Genomic DNA, 21,188 nt, shown 5'->3' with positions numbered 1-21,188 from the left:
TTAATGCTTCGGCAGAAAACCCAATGCAAAGAAAACAGTCAATGATAAAGCCCAATACCAAAAATAATAATAAGAAAAATGTAAAAGCACCGTGTTTCAAATCCATCTCTTTCCCTCTACTGTTGCTCATCACTGTGAAGGATAAACATTTCCTCAACCTGCTATCTGCCAGGCATGTGCTAGAAGGTTACACACATCTTGCCCCTGGGTTGAGGGGGGCGGTATCGTGGCCATCTCACAGATGGAACGACCAGACTCACAGGGATGTTAACTTGCCGAGGCTATACTCCTAGAAAGAGGCAGGCCTGGATGTGAGTCCCAACTCAGAGTCCAATGCCTGAGCTCTTCCCGTGTTGCTCTGTTGACCTGCCCCTAAATCTGTGGTGGGAGGTGGAAGACACCCCCTGAGATGAACTAGGATGGGAGTCAAATGCTGACCAAGAGCTACTTTTACTCTAGAAATCAAAAACAAACTGTAGTGGCTCTAAGTGAAACAACAAAAGCAAAAAATAAAAATAACAAATATGGGTGAGGATGTGGACGAACTGCAATCCTCATAGACTGTTGGTGGGAATGTAAAGTGACGCAGCTACTGTGGAAAAGAGTTTAGTGGTTTCTCAAGAGTTAAACACAGAATTATCAGATGACCCAGCAATTCCACTCCTCAGTATATAAGAATTGAATTAAAAACAAAAATTCAAACAAATACTTGGGCACAAATTTTCAGAATAGCCTAAAGGTAGAGACAACCCAAAGGCCCATCAACTGATGAATGGATGAACAAAATGTGATCTATCCATACAATGGAGCATTATTCAGCCACAAAAAGGAGTTGCATACTGATACATGCTACCACATGGATGTTCACATGAAAAATAATAATTAATAAAAAATAATGAATAAACTCTGTGTTTTGCATACTCACATCTATAAGCCTACTTTGGCCCCACTCTGTATTATGCTCAGTGAGGGACGCCAGACACAGAAAGTCACATGTGTGATTCCATTTACATGAAACATCCAGAAGAGGTAGGTCCAATGAGACAGAAGCAGATCCTTGCTTGCCAGGGGCAGGGAGAGTGTGGCGATGGAAAGTGACTACTTAAAGAGTATGGGGTTTCCTTTTGGGGTAATAAAAATGTCTTGGAGTTACACAGAGGTGATGGTTGCATAACATCGTGAATATACTAAATGCTACTGAATCACACACTCTGGTATGGTTAATGGTTAATCTTATGCTATGTGAATTTCTTCCAATTAAAACAAACAGCCAAGAGTGCTACGGTGAAGAAGACTGTTTCACAAATCATCTAATCCACTCTGTTCTCTGTGGTCGAGGAAAGTGAGCCACAGAGTTCTAGCTGCCTCCCCTAGAGTTACACTGGTAAAGTTGGCACAATCAGGATTAGAAATGGACCCTCTGTCAACTAATTTAACGGAACTAGAGTTAAATTAGTTTATCCAAGGTCACTAGAGGAAAAGGAGAAAAACGCTGAGGGAAACATTTTCGCCAAGCACCCCTGAGTGCATCAACTCCTGCCCCTCTGGCTCAAGGTTAAGGTTCCTGGGAAGGCTTCCTCCACCCCCACCCCAGGGAACAGGGCCTTGTGCTTCTATGTGCACACAGGCCACAGAGAGTTCCACATCATGGAACAGCCCGCCTCCCCTCAACAGAGCTATTTACACGTTCAGGAAGAGTCCACTTCATTTGCTTCTGCTTGAGGTGAAGCAGGCAACCTCAATTAACCATCGGATTACTTCTTTAGTGCCCAGAGCTTGCTCATTACTGAAGACACGCTGTCTCCTCAGAAGGACCCTAAGTGACTCAGATTTTAATATGCCTGGACTGACAATTTGCTGAGCCTGGGCTTCCGTTGGGACCAAGTGACTGGAGAAATGATGGTTAATTTAGCCATTATTTTGCTGACATAATCAGAATTTGGTAATACCCAAGACTCTGAAATGACATTTTCCCTTCTTTAACGACTTTTACATGTGACTGGGAGGAGGTTATGCTTGATGGACATGTTTATGATACATAAATTCTTGAATAGATTCTTCCCTACTTACTCTAATCACCGATCTCTTTTCACTGAACAAGTGTAGCACTGACATGAGAAGTCATGAAGCTAAGGGTTCATTCTTCCTCCTCTGGCTTGGCTTTCTGAAATGTATGGTTTCAATGTTGCTTCACATGCAAAATAATGTGTGTGAAGGTGTGGTGAGTGTGTGTATAAGGAGTATTTTTCCTTGTTAAAAGGCACAATGAAGTTGATAACACTTTGCAATCCAACTCTCCAGAGTTTGTAGTGCTTAGATCTTCTGCCAATCCTTCTCAACATTTGCACAAACTGTAACTGAAACTCAGGTCTTCTGAGAGGAAAATGTCTGCTATTAAGGTCGACAACCTAGAAGTCACCCTCGATTTCTCTCTGTTTTCAACTAAAGAGCCCACTGTGTCTATGCCACCTCCCACATGTGCTCACCGCCTCCATGCCTCCGTCCCAGCCCCAGGCATCATCCTCTCAACTGGGACTAATGAAGCGGGTTCCTGAACATTCTCCTTGCTTTTATCTTGCAACCCACACTTGATCCTCCACATCACAGTCAGAAGGACTTTTTTGGTAACACTTTTATTGAATGACAATTAAAATACCATTCAATTCACCCATGTAAAGGTTACAATTCAACGGCTTTTAGTATATTCACAGATTTGTACAACCATCACTATAATCGATTTTAGAACATTTTTATCACCTCAAAAAGAAACTCTATACCCTTTAGCTATCAATGCCCCATCATCCCACCCCTGTAAACCCGAAGCAACCACTAATCTATTCTCTATCTCCATATATTTGCCTATTCTGGACATTTCATATAAGTAGGGTAATGAGTATTCCTGTGTGACTGGCTTCTTTTACTTAGCAAAAATGTTCACGGTTCATAAATGTTGTGGCATGCGTCAGTACTGCATTCCTTTTCGTGGCCAAATAATATTCCATTGCCCGAATATACCACATTTTGTTCATCCAATTGTCCATTCTTTCCACGTTGAGGCTAATATGAATAATGCTGCTATGAACATTTGAGCGCAAGTTTTAAGTGGACATATGCTTTCATTTCTCGTGGGTATATACTTGGGAGTGGAACAGCTATGTCCATGGTAATTCTATGTTTAACTTTCGAAGAAGTTGTCAGTTGGCCTTCTAAATCTGCTGCATCCTTTTTTACATTCCCGCCAGCAACATACAAGGCTTACAATTTGTCCACATCTTCATCCTTGCCAAGCCTTATGAGCTGTCATTTTTATTATAGCCATACCAGTGAGTGTGAAGTAGTATTTCATTGTAGTTTTAATTTGCGCTCACCTGATAACTCATGTGTTGATGAAGATTTATCCTTTGCTCAGTTTTAATTGGCTATCCTTTTGTTACTGAGCTGTAAGAGCTCTTTATATATTCTAGATATGACTCTTATCAGACATAGGATGTGCAAACATTTTCTCCCATTCTGTGGATTTTCTTTTCACTACTTTGATAGTGCCTTTTCAAATACAAAAGTTTTAAATGTTGATGAGGTCCAATTGACCTATTTTTTTGCGTGGCTTATGATTTTGATATCACACTAAAAATTAATGGCCAAATCCAATGCCACAAAGGTTTACCCTTAAAAGGTTTTCTCCTAAAAGTTTAAAAGTTTCTGCTCTTCCACTTAGGTCCATTTTGAGTTAACTTTGTCTGTGGTATGAGTTAAGGGTCCGCCTTCATGCTTTTGCTTGTGGCTATCCAGTTGTCTCAGAACTATTTTTTAAAAATACTGTTCTTTCCCCATTACATGGTCTTGGCATCCTTGCCCAAAATCAGTCACCTATGATGTATGGGTTTATTTCTGGACTCTCAAGCCTATTCTGTTAATCTAAATATCCAGATTGGCTTTTTTAAAAGCAGAAATCACATTATTCATCTCTGAAAAACAGCTCAACCCACAGCAAAAGTCACTTTCTTTTCCAAGGGTTCCTACCCAGAGACCACAGACTCCAAAGAGGTCCTTGGGGAATATTAAGAATCTATGAACTTGGATGAGAAAAATTACATTTTTATTTTTATTAACCTCTAACTCAAATGAAGCATTCCTTTCACCATAAATGTGGGCAAGAAACTAGAATAGTATTAGTGATACCTCTGACTTTGTTAGTAACAAAAATCCCAGCTATTTACATATAAGACTATCACTAGATTATCTCAAAATATCATTTACACTAATCTTATTTTAGAATTATAGGGTTGTATTAGAACTTGTGCTTGATCTTGGTAAGAATGCATTAGTCCAGTGGTTCTCAACCTTCCTAACGCCGCGACCCTTTAATACAGTTCCTCATGTTGTGGTGACCCCCAACCATAAAATTATTTTCGTTGCTACTTCATAACTGTAATGTTGCTACTGTTATGAATCGTAATGTAAATACCTGATATGCAGGATGTATTTTCACTGTTACAAATTGAACATAATTAAAGCATAGTGATTAATCACAAAAACAATATGTAATTATATATGTGTTTTCCGATGGTCTTACGACTCCTGTGAAAGGGTCATTCGACCCCCAAAGGGGCCGCGACCCACAGGCTGAGAACCTCTGCATTAGTCAATAGGCACATGTACATTCTGAAAACTGTATTTCAATATAATTGGTTTTCTTATAATTCAATGTTTTTATATTATGCATTTATAGATCTTCTGAAAAGGGAGTCATGGTCTTCACTAGACTACCAAAGGAGTTCTCAGCACAAAAAAAGTTAACAGATCCTGCTTTTCCCATTATTGTCTTAATTTTCTTCCCAGCACTGATCATCAACTGAAATTAGCTTATTTATCTGCCAACGTGTCTCCCTCTGACACTGCAATTGGAAGTGCCTAGTGCTTAAAACAGTGTCTGGCACATAATAGCCATTCAATAAATATTTATTGAGTTAATTACTGAATCATCAGTAATTCTCTAAGCAAGAGCTAAATCATCAGCTTAATGAAAGTAAAAACTCCTGATACCAAGGTAGTGATGCATAATTCATCCTGAAAATAATTTCACATTTATAACATCAACCGGATTTAATAAGCGCTAATATGTCCATGTCCTGTACTATGTGCTTTACGTACAGTAGCCCACTGACTGCTCTTAGAACCCAGGAACAGGAATTATTATTATCCGAATTTACAGTAGTGGACACTAAGGCTCCGGAGGTTAAGTTCTCTCCAAGGTCACAGAGCGAGGAAGGAAGAGAGGGAAGAGGTATCACAGGTCAACCTGCCTCCAGGGTATCAATCTTTAACTCAAAACAATAAGTCACTTTGAAGGACAAAAATAGAAATTTCAGAGAAAGATGTTTCTTGCTCTTCAACTGAGAAACCCGAGATGCCGTGAACAAGATCTGCCCTAGGACACGCAGTTCAGCAGAGATTTCCAGTAAAATGTTCTTTCCCCTGTCCTGTGTATCCGCCCCAGCAGGAAAAACCCGTAGCAAAAACACAGCAGGACCGGGCCTCACACGAAGGACGAATTTCTGAAAAGGTTTCATTTGCAAGCACAATTAATACTAACGGGCATTAAGCGAGGTCTGTTCTTGTCTTTCCTGGGGTCCCGCTTGCTTCTCTAAATATTAGGGCTCAGCCTCATTCAGGACATTAAGCACTTCATTAAGCTGAAATCCACACTAATTTGATTGCACAATTACCAACTGTCTCTGGCTGGAGATGGTCTCATTTGTCAGGTGGCGAGGGGGCAGCGTGGCCTGGCGGCTGCCGGACCTGCATTTTATCCCCAGCTTGCGGTCTCGCTGTTTTCTGCGTTTGACCTCATCAGGCCTTACAGCAGGAAGTTAAATTGGAGCAGGGAGACAGATGTTCTCCTCACCGAAGTGGCCAAGGGCACCTGTAGGCCCATCTATCTGGTCTGCAAAGGAACAGGGCACAGGAGGTGTCCTGGTCACCTGGAGATGGAAGCAAATGGGGTTCAATCAAAGGCCCGCAGTGCCCAGGGCAGCTCACCCACACGGGGAGCAGGCATCCGGGTGACTTACTTCCTGTCCCCTGTGCCCAGTTTCATTTTACCAGCTGCTGGCTCGCCTGACGAGTTATCCAGCCTGAGTGTACGCAGGGGCCGAGGGGATGGATAATCACGTTGTTTTCAACAGTGATTCTGCTGACATGGGCACATCCTGGAAACCCCGGACTCGGTGGAGTAGCTTTCCCTCTCCTCTGCTACTCAGGCCTGTGCTCACAGGACCCCTGAGTCCCCTCACTGGCTCTGCTGTAAATATGTTAGCTTTGCCCGGAGACAGGTGTGGTCTTGACCCTCACTTCTGGAAGGCAATCTCTAAGGCCTTGGGGTGTCAGGCCTGATAAAGGTCTTTGCCTGGGTGGGTGTCTTGGGTCAGGGAGATAGTAACGAGGTGAAGGGATGGGGGGTGCCCACACCAGGAAGTCTAACAACATGATAAAATGGTGAGGGGCTTGGAGTTACCTCCAAGATGGCTGAACAGTGAGGGCAGGCACCCAAGTCTATGTGATTGAGCCCCAAGGCTCAGGGGGCTTCCCTGGTCTCACTCCGTAACTTCAGTGCGTTTATAAAACCCACCTCAAAAGGACAGCAACAACATCTAACCCCTCTGTGACCACTTTCATGCTGGCACTGCACTAAGAGCGTTTACAGACATCGCCTCATCCTTTCCACGCAGGACCACAGGTAGGTATTATCCTTGTCCCTCATTACCATCTTCACCCACGTCACAAAGTAAAGACCTCCCACCTTGGACAGGTTAGCTCACTTGCCTGGGGACACACAGCTATAAAGCACAGACAGGGCAGGACCAGTTCCAGGAAGTTCTGGTTCCAGATCCAGCTGCTAAGTGCTCGGCGCCACTGCCTTTCCTCTGTACCCACTCCCATCCGGGCCCCAGCCTCCAGCCCATCTCATGGTCCCTCAGTGCCCAGCGCACACACTGGCTGGGGAAGGAGGCAGCAGGAAGGAGGCAGCTGGAAGGAGGCAGCTGGGGCAGCTGGAGACGGGTTCTCTTCAGCCAGCCAGCGCTCTCCGCAAGCCTGGGTCAGGACCTGCCTCTGCGCAGCCTCTCAGCCCATCTGTCAGTCTGTCACGTTCTCCTTGCTCATCTCAGGGGAGTCTCCTTCTTCCCGGATGCCACTCGCCCCTGCCTGCTTCTCCCTGCCCCGCCTTCCGCTCACCAATTAAACTGTCACAGCTGGCTGGCTTGGAGACAGGTGCGGGCAGGAAGACATCTAAGGGACAGGGCTTCCTCCGAAGCCGCTCTTCTGTTTTCTGTCAAGCTGCCGTGAAGCCTGGTGGGAGGAGCCCACAGAGGTCCCCAGCGACTCTCCAGCTGTGGGTAAGACACAGCCCTCGGGAGAAGTGGCAGCTGCCGGCACCTGTCTGGGCAGCCCAATAGTGCCGGGGCCTGGTGCCCCAGATGGATCTTGGGTGGGATTTCGGCTGGAGATGACTGGCAGCCCTGCTTTGCAGCCTAAGGAGGAAATCTTCCCTTAAAAACAGGTGCTGACCCACAGTGTTAGGAGAAGGAACCTAAGCGTGTCTGGGCTCTGCCCTAGGGACTCCTCTCACCCCACATGCGTTCAGTGTTGCCTGGAACGAACGGACTAGCTGGGAAGCATGGGGCCGCCCTTCCCTAGTTTCGCCAGCACCGCCCCTGCACGTTCAAGGTTGCAAATGCAGTTGGGAAAGGGGGCGCCTGCCCAAGGAGAGAAAACGCACTGCAGTGTTTTGTAGCAGGAGGGGGCTGGCTCCAGGCCCTGTGGGGACGGCGCTCTGTCTGCCATGTGATCTTCATGGGAAAAGAAACAGGAAGGAGCAGGTGAACAGCCCTACCCAGCAGGAATCCTTAGCTTGGGGTCCACAGACAATACCAGGCTCCCTGACCGGCGAAATCCCTACGGCCTCATCAAATTCCCAAAGGGGTGCCGGTCCCACAGAAGAAGCATCACCATTGCACCCGGTGATCCACACTCAGCGCCTGCTACAATTTTCCTGGCTGTAGCTTCCAACTCTTACTCACCGGTACCTCAGCCAAGCATGCACACACAGGCAGCCACCAAATGCCCCTCCTGGCCCACCCCCCAGGGCCCCCCCACACTCAATAACGGAGTGTTCTCCAAGGCACTGATGGCTGCCCGGCTGCCCGGAGCACGCCTCAGTTATTCATGCTGCTCCTTCAGGCCTTGCCTTCTGATGCCTGGTCATGCCATCCTGACGAGGGGAAATCCTTACTGCGCTCCTCACTCACTTCCTCGTGCTGCTGCAGGAAAAAGCGGTGCCAGGTGGAGTCGTCTAAGAGCATCCGTGCGTTCCCCTTTCTCTCCATCCTGTCCCAACAATTCCCTCTAGGGCTTCAACATCGCAAGCCGTGGGTCTCACACTGGATGCTGAGCATCTTCGGTGTGTGTGGTGGGGGGAGAGGTGAAGACACCAGCTCTCGAGGGAAGAGATGGGCTCTCTGTCTGGGCGCGAAGAGGAACATGGGGCCGAAGGACATGTGCCTTCAGTAGATTCCAGCATCTCACAGGCAGGCAGGCCCTGAAGCCACGCCCACGATTTCTCCCTGAGAGAATCATGACAGCTGAAAGGGGGATGAGTGTTTTCCATTCAGAAACCAGATGATGAAACAGTTGGAACCTGGGTCATTCTGGGTTGTCTTCATGAAGCAATCATCTTTTTCCCAGCTCTGACAACACCTAAGCTCTAGACCAGTGGTTCTCAACCTTCCTAATGCCGCAACCCTTTAATACAGTTCCTCATGTTGGGGCGACCCCCAATTTCATTGTTACAAATTGAACATAATTAAAGCATAGTGATTAATCACAAAACAGTATGCAATTATATCTGTGTTTTCCAATGGTCTTAGGCGACCCCTGTGAAAGGGTCGTTCGACCCCCAAAGGGGTCGCGACCCACAGGTTGAGAACCGCTGCTCTAGACTCTGTACCCAAGCACAGCGAACCGCCAAGTTTCCATGTAAAACAGTGGAAGGCTGGGAGGTGTGGATGGAGCTGAGATTTGGGACCATATCTGGGAAGAAAAGTCCAGAGGTGCTTCCAGTTTTGTTTCTGAAGGGGCCACGACATGAGAATCGAATGAGTAAGTGTTGACCCTAATGCCCAGCAAATTGCAAACGTCAAGGTTGGCGAAGTCCACAGCCAGGCTTTATCTGTGATAGCCCATGCCTTCACAGCCACACATGCCGGAAATTAACCAAGTTTCACACCATGTGTCCGAATAGCCAAGTAAGTCAGAAGACGGTCTTGAGCAACTGTCAACACTTACACGCTTAGTGTCCCAACTCTGTTTTGGTCAAGTCAACACAGTGGCAAAGCAGACAGCTTTGGGCCTCCTTTCTCAGAAAGAATCCGACAATTTAAGGGGGTTATGTTCGCTTCCATTTATGTCCTGGAAAATGCACTCTTGTGCACCTAGCAACCATGTTTAAAAAGCGCCCGCAGCTCTTAAACAAACAGAGTGTATGTTTATGAGGTCCTCGCCACGTTATTTTCAGGGATGACGTAGAGTCCGTGCTATGCAGCTCTGGGGATTTACAGTAAGTTGCGGGTGATTTATTGCTGTGACATACAGTATTTGCCTAGAGAAAAGTGGACACCAACTTAAGGAGCCTTTGAAAGTGCGTTCCACTGGAAACAGAGCAACTAGAGGCCAAGGTCTCTCATCGTAGAGAGAGAAGGGGTCCTTTGGGGGAGACAGAAGGCCAAGAATTAAGGACATTTTCTGGCACCCAGGGAGCAGAGCTAATTCAAGACCAGAAAGAGACACAGTTTAAAACAGAGACTGCAAACGGGAGGCCCGAATGTGGACCGCAGCGGTGTTTTGGTTGGCTTGAGAGCACTTTAAAAGTTTCAGAGTTCTGGGGAACATTTTAGAACTGGAGATTCGACGTACAGCCCAGCTTCTTTTCTTTTCTTTGGAACGGGGGCAGATTTGATTGCAAGAGTCTGCAGTGCTTCTGCAGACTCTTGCAATCCCCTGGACCTGGGGGCGCGTCAGGAGACGCTGAGCTCTCCGCTCACCCCAGGCCTCCCCGGACCTGCTCCCCTCTTTCTCACATCTGCCTGCCTCTGCCCACTGGAGTGTGCAAACCTCAGAAATAGGAAATGCTATTTTTACAGTGGTATTCTCAGGGAACCGATCTCCTAAGGAGACCAGGTTCATATTCACATATAAGAGTAGACAAAGCACATGTTTCCTAAAAACTGAGCAGAAAGGCACCATGATTACGTGTTTGTGTTTTCATACCCACAGGTGCCATTATGGAAAATGTGGGGTTGCAGAAGCTAATATTTCCCAAAGCTGAGGCATAAGGCGTGGTTTGCAATGAAACGTTTATTTTTATTTTTGTAAGACGGCACGGGGACGGTGTGGTGGGAGGCATCTGTCTCTGGCATGTTTTCTCATCTGTAAAAACTTCCAGACGAACGGGGCTGACAGGCAAGGAGGGGACAGCACCAACTTCTCCACCAGGCACGGCGGGCACGGTGCCGGGTCCCGCCCAGAAACACGTCTTCATTTTAATTTGTTTAAAATCAGAAGAGAAAAGTCACTGTAATAACAATGAATATGTAGTAATGAATCCAGCCTGGATTATATTCATCTTTATACAAACACAGCCATAAGATAAACTGTTCATATTCTTTATGAGAAAGGAACCCAGAAGGCACACGGAGCTCATGAAAATCCCAGTGGGCCCTCCAGGCTCAGACAAACAGCTCAGGCCGGACTGTGGGCTTTGTGGACGGCACAGCCGCACCTGCCACGGCTTTCCCCCCTCCACATCCCTGGATGCTCTGCGTGTGGCAAGCTCATCAGCCAGGCCCCTGAAAGGCATAGTGCCTGCTGGCTGAAGTATCAAAAAGATGGAGCGGCTTTCTTCCACTCGGCCCCTTCTGGAAATTTCCAAAGGTTTTCATCATGTGCATATGGAGAAGAGGAGCATCGCCACCAGAGACCGTCTGCTTTTCTGACTGTTCTGCTGTCCTCGAAGCATTCTCAATCCTTAACCGCAGTCGGGCTTCCAGTCAGGCTTCTTCTGGACTCGGCACACACCAAAAATGTAAGCCAAGAGGCCGAGTGCAGGCTGTCATGGCAGCCCCCCTGTGGAGCCTAGGCCAGGGCAAGACTGAGTTGTCTATCTCCTCAACTCAAAACCTCCCCAGAGCAAAATTCTCCATAAACATCCAGCTATCTTTTCAGCTTCTCAACCCCCAGCACTTATAATTTGCAATGCTCCTATTAGTCACTGATTATATATTTCACTTGTTACCTTGTTTTATTACCTTATTTTTCCTATATTTTTGTCTGGACATAACTGATCCTTGTAAATTTTATAGATAGATAGATAGATAGATAGAGATATAGATACAGATATAGATAGATATAGATATAGATATAAAATCCCCCAAACCTAGCAACATGTCTAACATGCCTTGCACACAAGTCTGTACCTAATGGGGTCTGTTACCTGTTAGTCAGAGCATATGTACACGGCTCTCAGTGTCATCCCTGTTGTGATGATGAGACAGGTTGCCAGTCCCTTCATGCTATGCTTTCCTGTCGGTTTATAGGTAGGAGAGGATTGCCCCCTACACACACACACACACACACACACACACTCCCACCTCCCAAGTTCTGGGAACAGTGACTTATGCATCAGAAAGTCCCAAGGGCATCCTTGCTGCAAGGACTCTATTTCTAAACCACAAATGACTCATCACTGACCAGGGTCTCCCCAAAGCGGCAGCTTGTCAGGCTGACAGGAGGAAGGACAAGGGGATAAAAGCAGAGACAGAGGTCACAGTTCCACTCCTGTCTGCAGCCCATAAATCCCATGTGGAAGCCGTAATAGTTGAGCCCGTACCTCGGCACCATGGCTGTGTTAAGCATGAGCTCTGCCCTTGTGTTTCCATTAACGGACTCTGAGCTCCTGTCTCTCCAGCTGGCTCCCCCCCTGGTCTCTCAGCAGATGAAGGCTCGCCGGCTGTGACTTCAGGTAAGGACTGGGCTGTGCCAGGGGGAGAAGATGCAGCCCTCTCATACCTCTTGTGGGTTAAACACATGCTAGTGTAGAAAAGACAGCTAACTAGCTGGGTCTGCAAGGGGATGCATTCTCTTCATTTGCCCTAAAGTAATCATTTTTTTTATTTTTTTAAAATATGTTTTAAGTTGTGTTGGGGTTTATTTTAGACAGAGAGAGGAAGGGAAAGGGATGAAGGGAGGGAGGGAGGGCGAGAGAGGGAGAGAAAGAGAGAGAGAGAGAGAGAGAGAGAGAGAGAGAGAGAGAGAGAAACATGGATGGGCTGCCTCCTGCACACACCCTACTGTGGATGGAGCCTGCAATCTGGGCATGTGCCCGACCTGGAATCTAACCTGTGACCTTTTGGCGCATGGGACCATGCTCAACCAACTGAGCCATACCAGCCAGGTGGAAGTAATCATTTTTTTTTTTTTAAATAAACAAGAGGCTAAGACAGTGACCGCTCATTTAAAGCTTTCTTTTTAAATTCTGGAGATGAGAAGAAATAATTCATTCTAATTTTCAAAACTACAGCAGATATGATTTATAGTTATCAGATAGTGTTTTTACAAGATAAACAAATAAGCAATTGGGAAAAAATCTTCAAAGGTTTTGCATAGTAATTCCAAACAGGCCATACGAATATGTTCGGCCTTGTTAGCCTTCTACAACAAAGGTGAACTCTTACTTCTCCCTCTGAAATAGTAGGGGGGAGGGATGGAGGAAGGAGTAGCAGAATCATGAAATCAGGGAATCCAAGGCCCCTTGCTAAGGGATGAACTAAAGTTTTCTCAAGCAGCCACCTGGCCAGTTTTGATTAATTCCACCTGAGATGATTGCTATTCTCCATGGCCCTGAAGTTCCCCGATGATAACAGCATGAAACTCCGGGACTGTCATAAAAGGTCATGATTTCCTTCACTACTCAATGGATAATACTCATTGTCACATCTTTGTTCATTATTTATTTTGTAGAGAGAAACAACAACAAAAGATGAAGTAGAAAGGGGCCTGGACTGAGAAGGCAGTGCTCTGACTCCAACTTCCGGCTCTAACCCTGCCCCTGGCTACTGGGGTGACCTTGAGCAGGTCACTTAGTCCGCATCCCATAGGAGATGATGCTGAGGCCAGAGAACGGTGACACCAGGTGGACTCGGACACCTCTTCCAGTTCTAACATTTTATCCTAAAGGTGCCTTCTGCAGCAAACCTGGGAGGTCCCGCTCCATCCTCCCTCTATTCCTAACACAGTCCCTGATTTGTTCCAAGGAAACATCAAAGATAAGCAGGAAATGCCTATCTATCACAATGTGAAGCAAGTGGGGAAGCAGAGACCCCTTCAAAGTGTGGGGGGGAAGGAGGGAGAGCGCTTACCCACTTGGCATATTCTCCACCCATCTTCTCTTCACGTTTCTACCCAATTGATGAGAGAGGCAATTTGGAAAACTAGATGAGGTAGAACAGTTGGGTGAGGGTCTCTCCCATGTCAGAGGATCAATTGTTGCCATTAGAGGTTAAATTCTGAAAGGGAACAAGGACTCCCCATTGGGAGTTATTTACAGCCTCGTTGCCCCTAAGGCGTCTCCCCCTCCGCCTCCCTCCAGCATGCTCAGCTCCTCCACCACCTGACACCCCATTCTTTCAACAGCTGCTGGCTCTCCTGTTGTGTTCCCTTCACAGATGTGCATTGCTGCTCTGCACATCCTGCCCTTGAACTTTCCCTACCCGTAATTTTCCGAACCAAAGCCCAGCAATAAAAATGTCAGGAAGAGAGGAAGAAAATTGGGGGGCGTATTTAAAAAGGAAAAAAGAAAAGAATAGGGAGATGTTTTACACACACAGTGATTCCTGTTGATTTCCTCGACAAGGGTTAAACGCTGGCCATGGCTTCTCAAAACAGAGAAGAAGGCGGAGAGCTGAAGCGAATTTCTCAGAATCCTACCTCGAAGGGCCCGGTTCCGTGAAGGAGCTGGGCACAGAGCCTCCTCTCTGCCTGGGGCTGCCCAGCTGTTCATGCTGCGGGGCAAGGGGTGTGCGAATGGGGACAGTTACAGGAGCGTTCACTGTACTTCACGGTCTACAACACATTAACATGGAGGTGGCCTACGCTGACCTCCCAGCTCTGCCGGGCGCCTGCCAGGAGGGTGGGCATGTGGGAGGCGCTGTGTCAACCCCTGTGTGCACAGTTACCTGGAGGGGGAGGCCAGACACCTAAAAATCGTTTAAAGACTCCATGGAAACATCTTTGGGGCCACACTTTCCTGGAGTCCAGTGGTTTGACAACACTAATTGTCTAGGCACACAATGAAGAGCTGCCTACATTCTGCGACTCTCTAGTGAGATACAATAATCTAATGGGAAGCGAGGTCTCTGCCGTTATCTCTGTTAGCGTGGTAATTACTGTCACAGAGAACTAGGTAAGCGGGGCGGGCAAAGGGTCTTTCTGCCGAGAAAGAATCCCTTCAGCGGGAAGAGCCCCGGAGAAACAACATCTTTCCTTGTTCTCTGCTAACCTGACCCCAGTCCAGCACAAAATGCTGCTACTCCCTGCGATAGAAGAGAAAATAGTCTTAGGAAACCAAATTTGGAAGAAACAGATCAAGGTCCAAAGAGACATCAGACAGCACATGTCCCAGGGGTCTGTCCCACACGTCCCATGGCGTAGGGAGAAAGCTGTCATAGGACCCTCATCAGCACGGCTGACTTTCAAACGTGGTCCCAAAGTTGAGAAGTGGGGAGATGGAGAACGAGAGGCAAACAAGACAGGTAACTGGGGGTGGGGGGTGGGGGGGTATGAGGCTAAGGGACCTCTCATTCTTGCAACTCCTCATTAAACCCATTTAGTCGCTTCCACAGGCTGGAATTTCACTTCTTGACATGGAAGAGCGATCCTTTGAGACATGCTGGATTCAAACCCCGGCTCCACAATTTCTTAGCTACATGGTTTGGAGTAAATATTGCAACTTCGGCCTCACCTGTAAGTGGGAATGCTGTAATACCTACTCTAAGATGTAGTTAGAAGACTTCGATAGGACTGCTTGTGTTATTTATCTTAAAGTGCTTAGCACTAGACTCCATACAAAGCACATGATCAGCGAATGTAGTTCCTTCCAACCCGGCCCCTCCCTTCCCTCCTGAGGAGGATGTCTTGGCTGAGGGATGAGAGGCCTGGCCTGTGAAGGTGGGGCAGTAAGCAGTTGGGTGACTGGTCACTTCTGCTAAAACTCTGGGTATCCCTCTTACATCAGTGGGACCGGTTTTATTTCCAGAGACCATAAACACAGTCAGGTCATTTTCTATTGCAATCTTAAAAACAGTTTTCCTTGACCATAACTAACCATAGCACTTTTACCATGTGGAAAATACTCAGCATTATCACTCTGAAGATGTTTCAAGTGAATAAATGGATACAAAATGAATGAATTACTGAATACAAATGTAAACTTTTCAAGACTAGGGCAAGGCCATTTTCACATCTTAATCCCGCTTTTACCCTGGCATCCAGCCCTTACATGAAATCGCTCTCCAAGCCTGGGGGTACTGTTCGCTCCCCCCTCCTTACTCTCTCCAAGCCTGGGGGTACTGTTCGCTCCCCCCTCCTTACGGCCACATCCCAAACAGCTGCCCCTACCAGAAGCCAAGAGAAGATAGCAGAAGCCAAGAGAAGATAGCAGAAGCCGACAGAAAAAACAGGAAAGTAGCCCCCCACTGCGGACCAGCCATTCTGGAGCAAATAAAGTCATTAAGGAGATTTTTAACAATGTGTAACCTTTCAGCTTTACTCTGCTAACAGCAGGCAGCTTGCCTTGCATAGACAGGAGTCAGCATTGAAGTCACGTAAGCAGGATCTGACCTTCATTTTCAGTATACGCAATATTAAATATTCATAATCCACATAACTACAGCCTAAAAAGTAGCGGAGTTTAAACATGAATCAAAGGAATAAATATATTCACAGGTGAGTCATCCTTTCCCAGAATGCCCCTGGAAAAGGGCAAATTCCCAGGGCCCTGAGCTGCTCTCTCTTCCAACTTCCTCTTGAAATTCTAGAAGCAGCAGGAACTGCTGCATTATGCAAGCCATGAAGCCTGCACTCACACTGACATCTTGGGGCTTTCTGTTCCCTTATCTATTAGGAAGAATCACTGTTCCTGTGTCAGAGGGAGGAAACTGACAGGGTTGAATCAGCCATGATGACATCATCACCCACAGGACACCCAAGGGCACTTTTATTTTTTTAATTGTTTTTGACTTACTGTATATTTTTTAAAAAATCTTTGCTTCTCCGAATAGCAGAGTGTGTGAGAAGAAAGTGTTGGCGTAAACAACAAGAGACATCAGAATTAGGAGTTGGAGTGAGATGTGCCTTAAACAGGCACAGCACCTTTAAAAAGAATGGAAAAGAAATGGAGTTCCTGCTCGGCCGGTGTTGCTCAGTGGTTGAGCATCGACCTATGAACCAGGAGGCCATGGTTTGATTCCCCGTCAGGGCACATGCCCATTTTTCAGGCTTGATCCCCAGTGGGGGGCTTGCAGGAGGCAGCCAATCAATGATTCTCTCTCATTGATCTTTCTAGCTCTCCCTCTCCTTTCCTCTCTGAAATCAATAAAAAAAAAAAATTTTTTTTAAAAAGAATATTTTTTAAAAAAGAGTTATTTTCTTTTGGACTCTAACTGTCTTCTGTGGCTAACTGAGGGGTACCTTCTGGGGGGGGGGGATTGCTGGGTGTGGCGGGCTTAATGCATCTCTGTGTCTATTAAGGAATTAACACTGATGTCTATCGAAAGATTTGGTGGAAGAGCCTCCTCTCCTTGGATGGGAGCATAATTTTAACACAATTTAAGGTAATTCTCATTGACTTTCAACTCCAGGAGTCGTGAGGACAGTCTGTCTTAGCTCACAGCAACCACTTGAAGCTGCCCATGCGATTCCTCTCTGGTGATCACCTGGAAAAGTAATACCCAAGGAAGGGCTTCTCAAAGCCTTAAGAGCAAAAGAACTGCTCAGGGATCACCCTGGCCTAGCAATGGAAAAGGAAAAAACGTGTAATTGAGACTGTATCTGGAAATAACGTACCCACAGCCTCTTGATAGCCAAATGAGCAGCGAAAGGTTAAAAAGATCATGCGCCCTTCAACTATGGCACTTTCCAGAAATGCCAGCCTCCCCTGCTGCCACACAGAAATAGAATAACCACCCATCCCACCTGTCCTCGCGCGCAACCTGAACTGGCCTGTCTTGACACTGAACCTGCAGAGCCTCACACCTTGAACTTGTGTTGTCAGTGTATTCCCACCATCTGGGGAGGCCAGCTCTGGTTAAAATTCACCAAAACAAGCCATGTGACTGACAATGTCTGCCCAGTTAGGTTCACGCAAGGGAAGGCCTATAGATTGATTGTCTTTTAAGTTATTTATTCATTTGAAGGGTATAAATACCAACTAAAATTCATCTGAAGAATACTGTACACTTCTTTTTTCCAGGATAATGATTTTGTATAAATTCTAAAAGAAGTTTAAAGATTTCTTTCCAAGATGCCATTTCGTTCCAATGGCCAGCAAAACCACCAGAGGGTAAAACTGATGACAGTTTTGAATAAAAAGGATGGATATTAAGAATTTACAGCCTGCTTTCCTACCTACTTTCCATTTGCTTTTTATGTGTGGATAGAATCTCACTTTATCTTGTTTACTTTGCTTTATGGTAGTTATTTTAATAGATTATTTTTTTATTCCTGAACCTTTAGACTTATCGTAAAGGTTATCTTACAGAGTCTGTTTTAATTCCTCTCCTTACTTAACTGAGCATGCGTGCCGGCTGTCCTCAGAAAGACGGCAGACTCCTTGGTACTGACTATGCAGATCAGGTGACCCCTGGGACAGAACCTTGGGGTATGGCTCCAGCACCAAAGGAAAACATGCAAATGAAAAGCAGGAAAGGCAACATAAACATCAGGTCCTCCAATGTACAGAGGCCCTCTCTGCCAAAGCACACGGTCTAGTGACAGAGAGGAAAGACCGAGTTAAGGATGCGGCCAGAACAGTCCCCGGGAGAGTGAGGACAGTCTTGGTTCTAGGATTGTTGGCACTTTTCTGGGAAAAGCTGGGAACAGAATGGAAGGTCCATTCTTGGCGTAGACTCTCTGCAGAACCAGAACCAGAGATGACCCCCAATGCCAGCTTCCCAGGGCTTAGCAGAACCAGAACAAAGTCCAAAGGGCCCTGTGGTAGTGCGGGGAGCCAAGGAGAGGGTCTTGCTTGTGGTAGTCCACCAGGATCTAAGTACAAACGGCTGCCTCACAGTAGACGCTGTAAAAAAAGACACAATTCTGACCCATCCAGCAAGAGCTTTTTATTTTAACAGAAATACAGAGGAGCAAGAAGAGAGGCAAAGGAAAGAAGGGGCCGAGGCATCTGTCCTTCTAACAGCCACACTCACCTCCACGTCAGGGCTTGCTCTGTCTGGGGCACACAGACTGCATGCCCACACCCATTTCCTGAGCCCTGGCATGGAAACTGGCAGGGGATGCACCCCCCAGGATGTGCCTGGGGAGAGAATGGAGAAATAAGACCGAGGGCTTTAGAGATCTTTGCTTCAATTCAATCATGGTCAGAATGATGAAGAGGAGATACTGGCAAGGGGCTTACCTTCAATGACATGCCACTTGGAGTTTTCCAGACTGAAAAGCTCGTCTTCTCTTTCTTGGTCGGCGCGAGCTGCCAGAGGAGCCTGTGGGATCTCCTCTCCTGAGACAGTTTAAAGGACCCTCACCCTGAGCTGGGCCAGGGCAGCCCTGCTGGTGCGTGGGGAAGGCTGAACGACCTCAGATTGTCTGATGTGGCTGATCCCCAGAGACAGGTGACTGGAGCTGGTGTTTTCTTTATCTACCCTACCATGATATCTTGGCCTTGGCATTCCAGTCACAAAATCCTCTGGCTGGTGAACAGATGCCTCTGAGAAACTCAGAGTTTAGGCGGACATGAAATAGCACCATCCCAAGCCCCAGTGAAAGAACGCTAAGCTCAGAATTCAGACACACAAGAGTCTGCCAACAGGGGCATCGAGCGGGTTTCCTGGGCTCAGATGCTCATGTGCAGCCATACCAGGGACAGGGTTCAAGGAGACACACACACTCTCACAGTGAAAAACACAGGCAAAGAGCTCAAGGCCACTGTCCAGGGTCCAGCACATGTCACCACGGACAGGCCGGCCAGACCCGCTCAGCTCCAGTTTCCCAGATGCTGTCAGCGTCAGGATTGCAACAGAATCCCTGGAACAGATGATGCGCCAGGGTGACGCCTGCAGGGGCCAGGGCAGAACTGGCCACCACCTGGCAGCTCCGCTCGGCGACCTCTCCTGCCTCCTACAAAGCCTGGCCATCTGTGGCACAGACCTCACCCCGGGCTCACCCTGAAGCACCAGTCCACTCAGCTGGCACCTGAGGGTCTGTGTGAGTGTCCACTCTAGGAATTCTCAGATGGCCATGGTCTCCACCTCTGGGAGTCATCATGAACTCTGTCCCATCTCCTTCCTTCTCGAGTCAAGAAGCACCAGCGAGCGATGCTTCCGCTGAGTATTTGGTTGGCAGGTACAAAGGACAGTATCACGCTTTCTAACTGACCTCAAATAAGATTAAAGCATTGAAACACTAACGAGCAAAGAGCCCAACCACCATGGCAAGAATGGCTCAGACCCTGGCCCGTTGGGCACTTAAACTTCCCAGAGTTTGCAAATGCACAAAACTCTCCGACCCTCTTGGCCTCTTCAGTGCAAATACTCAGGAAACAGTTATTTACACATAAACAATACCCAGCACTCTGATACCCCACCCTCCCTGTCTTAGCCAGCAGAGTCCTTCCTTGGGAGAACTTGCTGCCCATTCAGAAAATCAGCACCAACAGCCCCGCCTGCCTCTAAAAGTCTTCCACACGCAGGAGGCGCTTGCGAAGGTTGATGCTAAAGCAACTCATGGATCGATGTCAATAAGGACTCACAACTGTGCCAGGAAAACAGGGCAAGACGACGGACGCGAATACTCACTTTGACGAGTCTATGAAGTATATTACAAGCGCACCAATGCTGAGGGCGAAGACTAAGACAACCTGCAAAACAAGAGAGAAATGCGTGGCTTAAGGGCGGAACAACACCGGGATTTTATTTTTTAATTCTGTGACACATGTAGCCGCAGCTCGGAAATGTGGTGCCAGGTGCTTTGTGGGGTCTGCCTGGAAGCCTATCCCTTTGCTCCCCTTACGTTGGCTCCTTACCAGGCAGTGGGCAGCAACCTCACTGCTGGCCAACAGGGGTCAGGGCAGACTCTAATATCCTAACATTGGGGTTTGTATCTGGCCCTGTAATCTCAGGGTGAATCTTCTCCGCCACCAAAGTGAAGACACACGCTCCAGTGGGAAAAGAGCAGGTGAACATTTGGGGTGATACAATGTTTCGTATTATATGCAAGTTAGGCCCCAAGAGAACTTAAATACAGGAATATCAATTTTTAGCCGCTTTAATGAGGTGGAATTTACATACTACCATAAAATTCACCCATTTTAAATGTACAATTCAGTCAATGACTTTGAATAATTATACCAATTTCTGCAACCATCACCATAGTCTCACTAAGATGCCTCGTGCCTGTTAATCCTCCTTTGCTAGCCAAGCCCTAGATAACCATGAATTTACTTTCTGTTTCTGTCCAAGAAATACCAATTGAAAAACAGAAAGTTGGACTTGACTTTGGGTGGCGAACACACAATACAATATACAGATGATGTATTACAGAACTGTACACTTGAAACCCATATAATTCCACGAACCAATGTCACCCCAATAAATTCAATATGCAGTTTTTTAAAAGGTCCAATTATTTCTAGGACCACACACGTCTTCTCTTTCCCACTCATTCCTAGAAGCCAGGAACGTCTAGCTATAGCTTTGTCTTTTCAGAACCTGACAGTTCATCTGGGCAAAGTAGTCAATCCCTTTAGGTAGAGATGATCCTATAATGTTGCTCTCAAGTTGTACTTATTTCAATAAACTCATAATAAAATGCGGGAGGGGCACAAACTTGCTGCTTGTACAGATATCCAT

The 21,188-nt window shown here is 46.7% G+C and overlaps 1 protein-coding gene across 8 annotated transcripts in view; it reads right to left on the bottom strand.

Annotated features, from left to right (window-relative positions):
• The window catches only part of KCNMA1 (potassium calcium-activated channel subfamily M alpha 1), a 683,439-nt gene that overhangs the window by 316,486 nt on the left and 345,765 nt on the right, over nt 1-21,188 (bottom strand). For all 8 annotated transcript variants that reach the window (XR_013996758.1, XM_081105313.1, XM_081105315.1 and 5 more), the window contains exon 3: nt 20,136-20,197. Coding sequence is in view for 7 of the 8 variants with exons in the window: in XM_081105313.1 (XP_080961439.1) it covers nt 20,136-20,197 (62 nt within the window). In the remaining variant the exon portion in view is untranslated. The remainder of the gene's footprint in view (nt 1-20,135; nt 20,198-21,188) is intronic.

The sequence above is a fragment of the Myotis nattereri genome (genome assembly GCF_964212035.1).
Source record: "Myotis nattereri genome assembly, chromosome: 13".
In the NCBI taxonomy this organism is placed as follows: domain Eukaryota; kingdom Metazoa; phylum Chordata; class Mammalia; order Chiroptera; family Vespertilionidae; genus Myotis; species Myotis nattereri.
The sequence above is the reverse complement of the archived record's forward strand: the minus strand, read 5'-3'. Positions and strand labels throughout refer to the sequence as shown.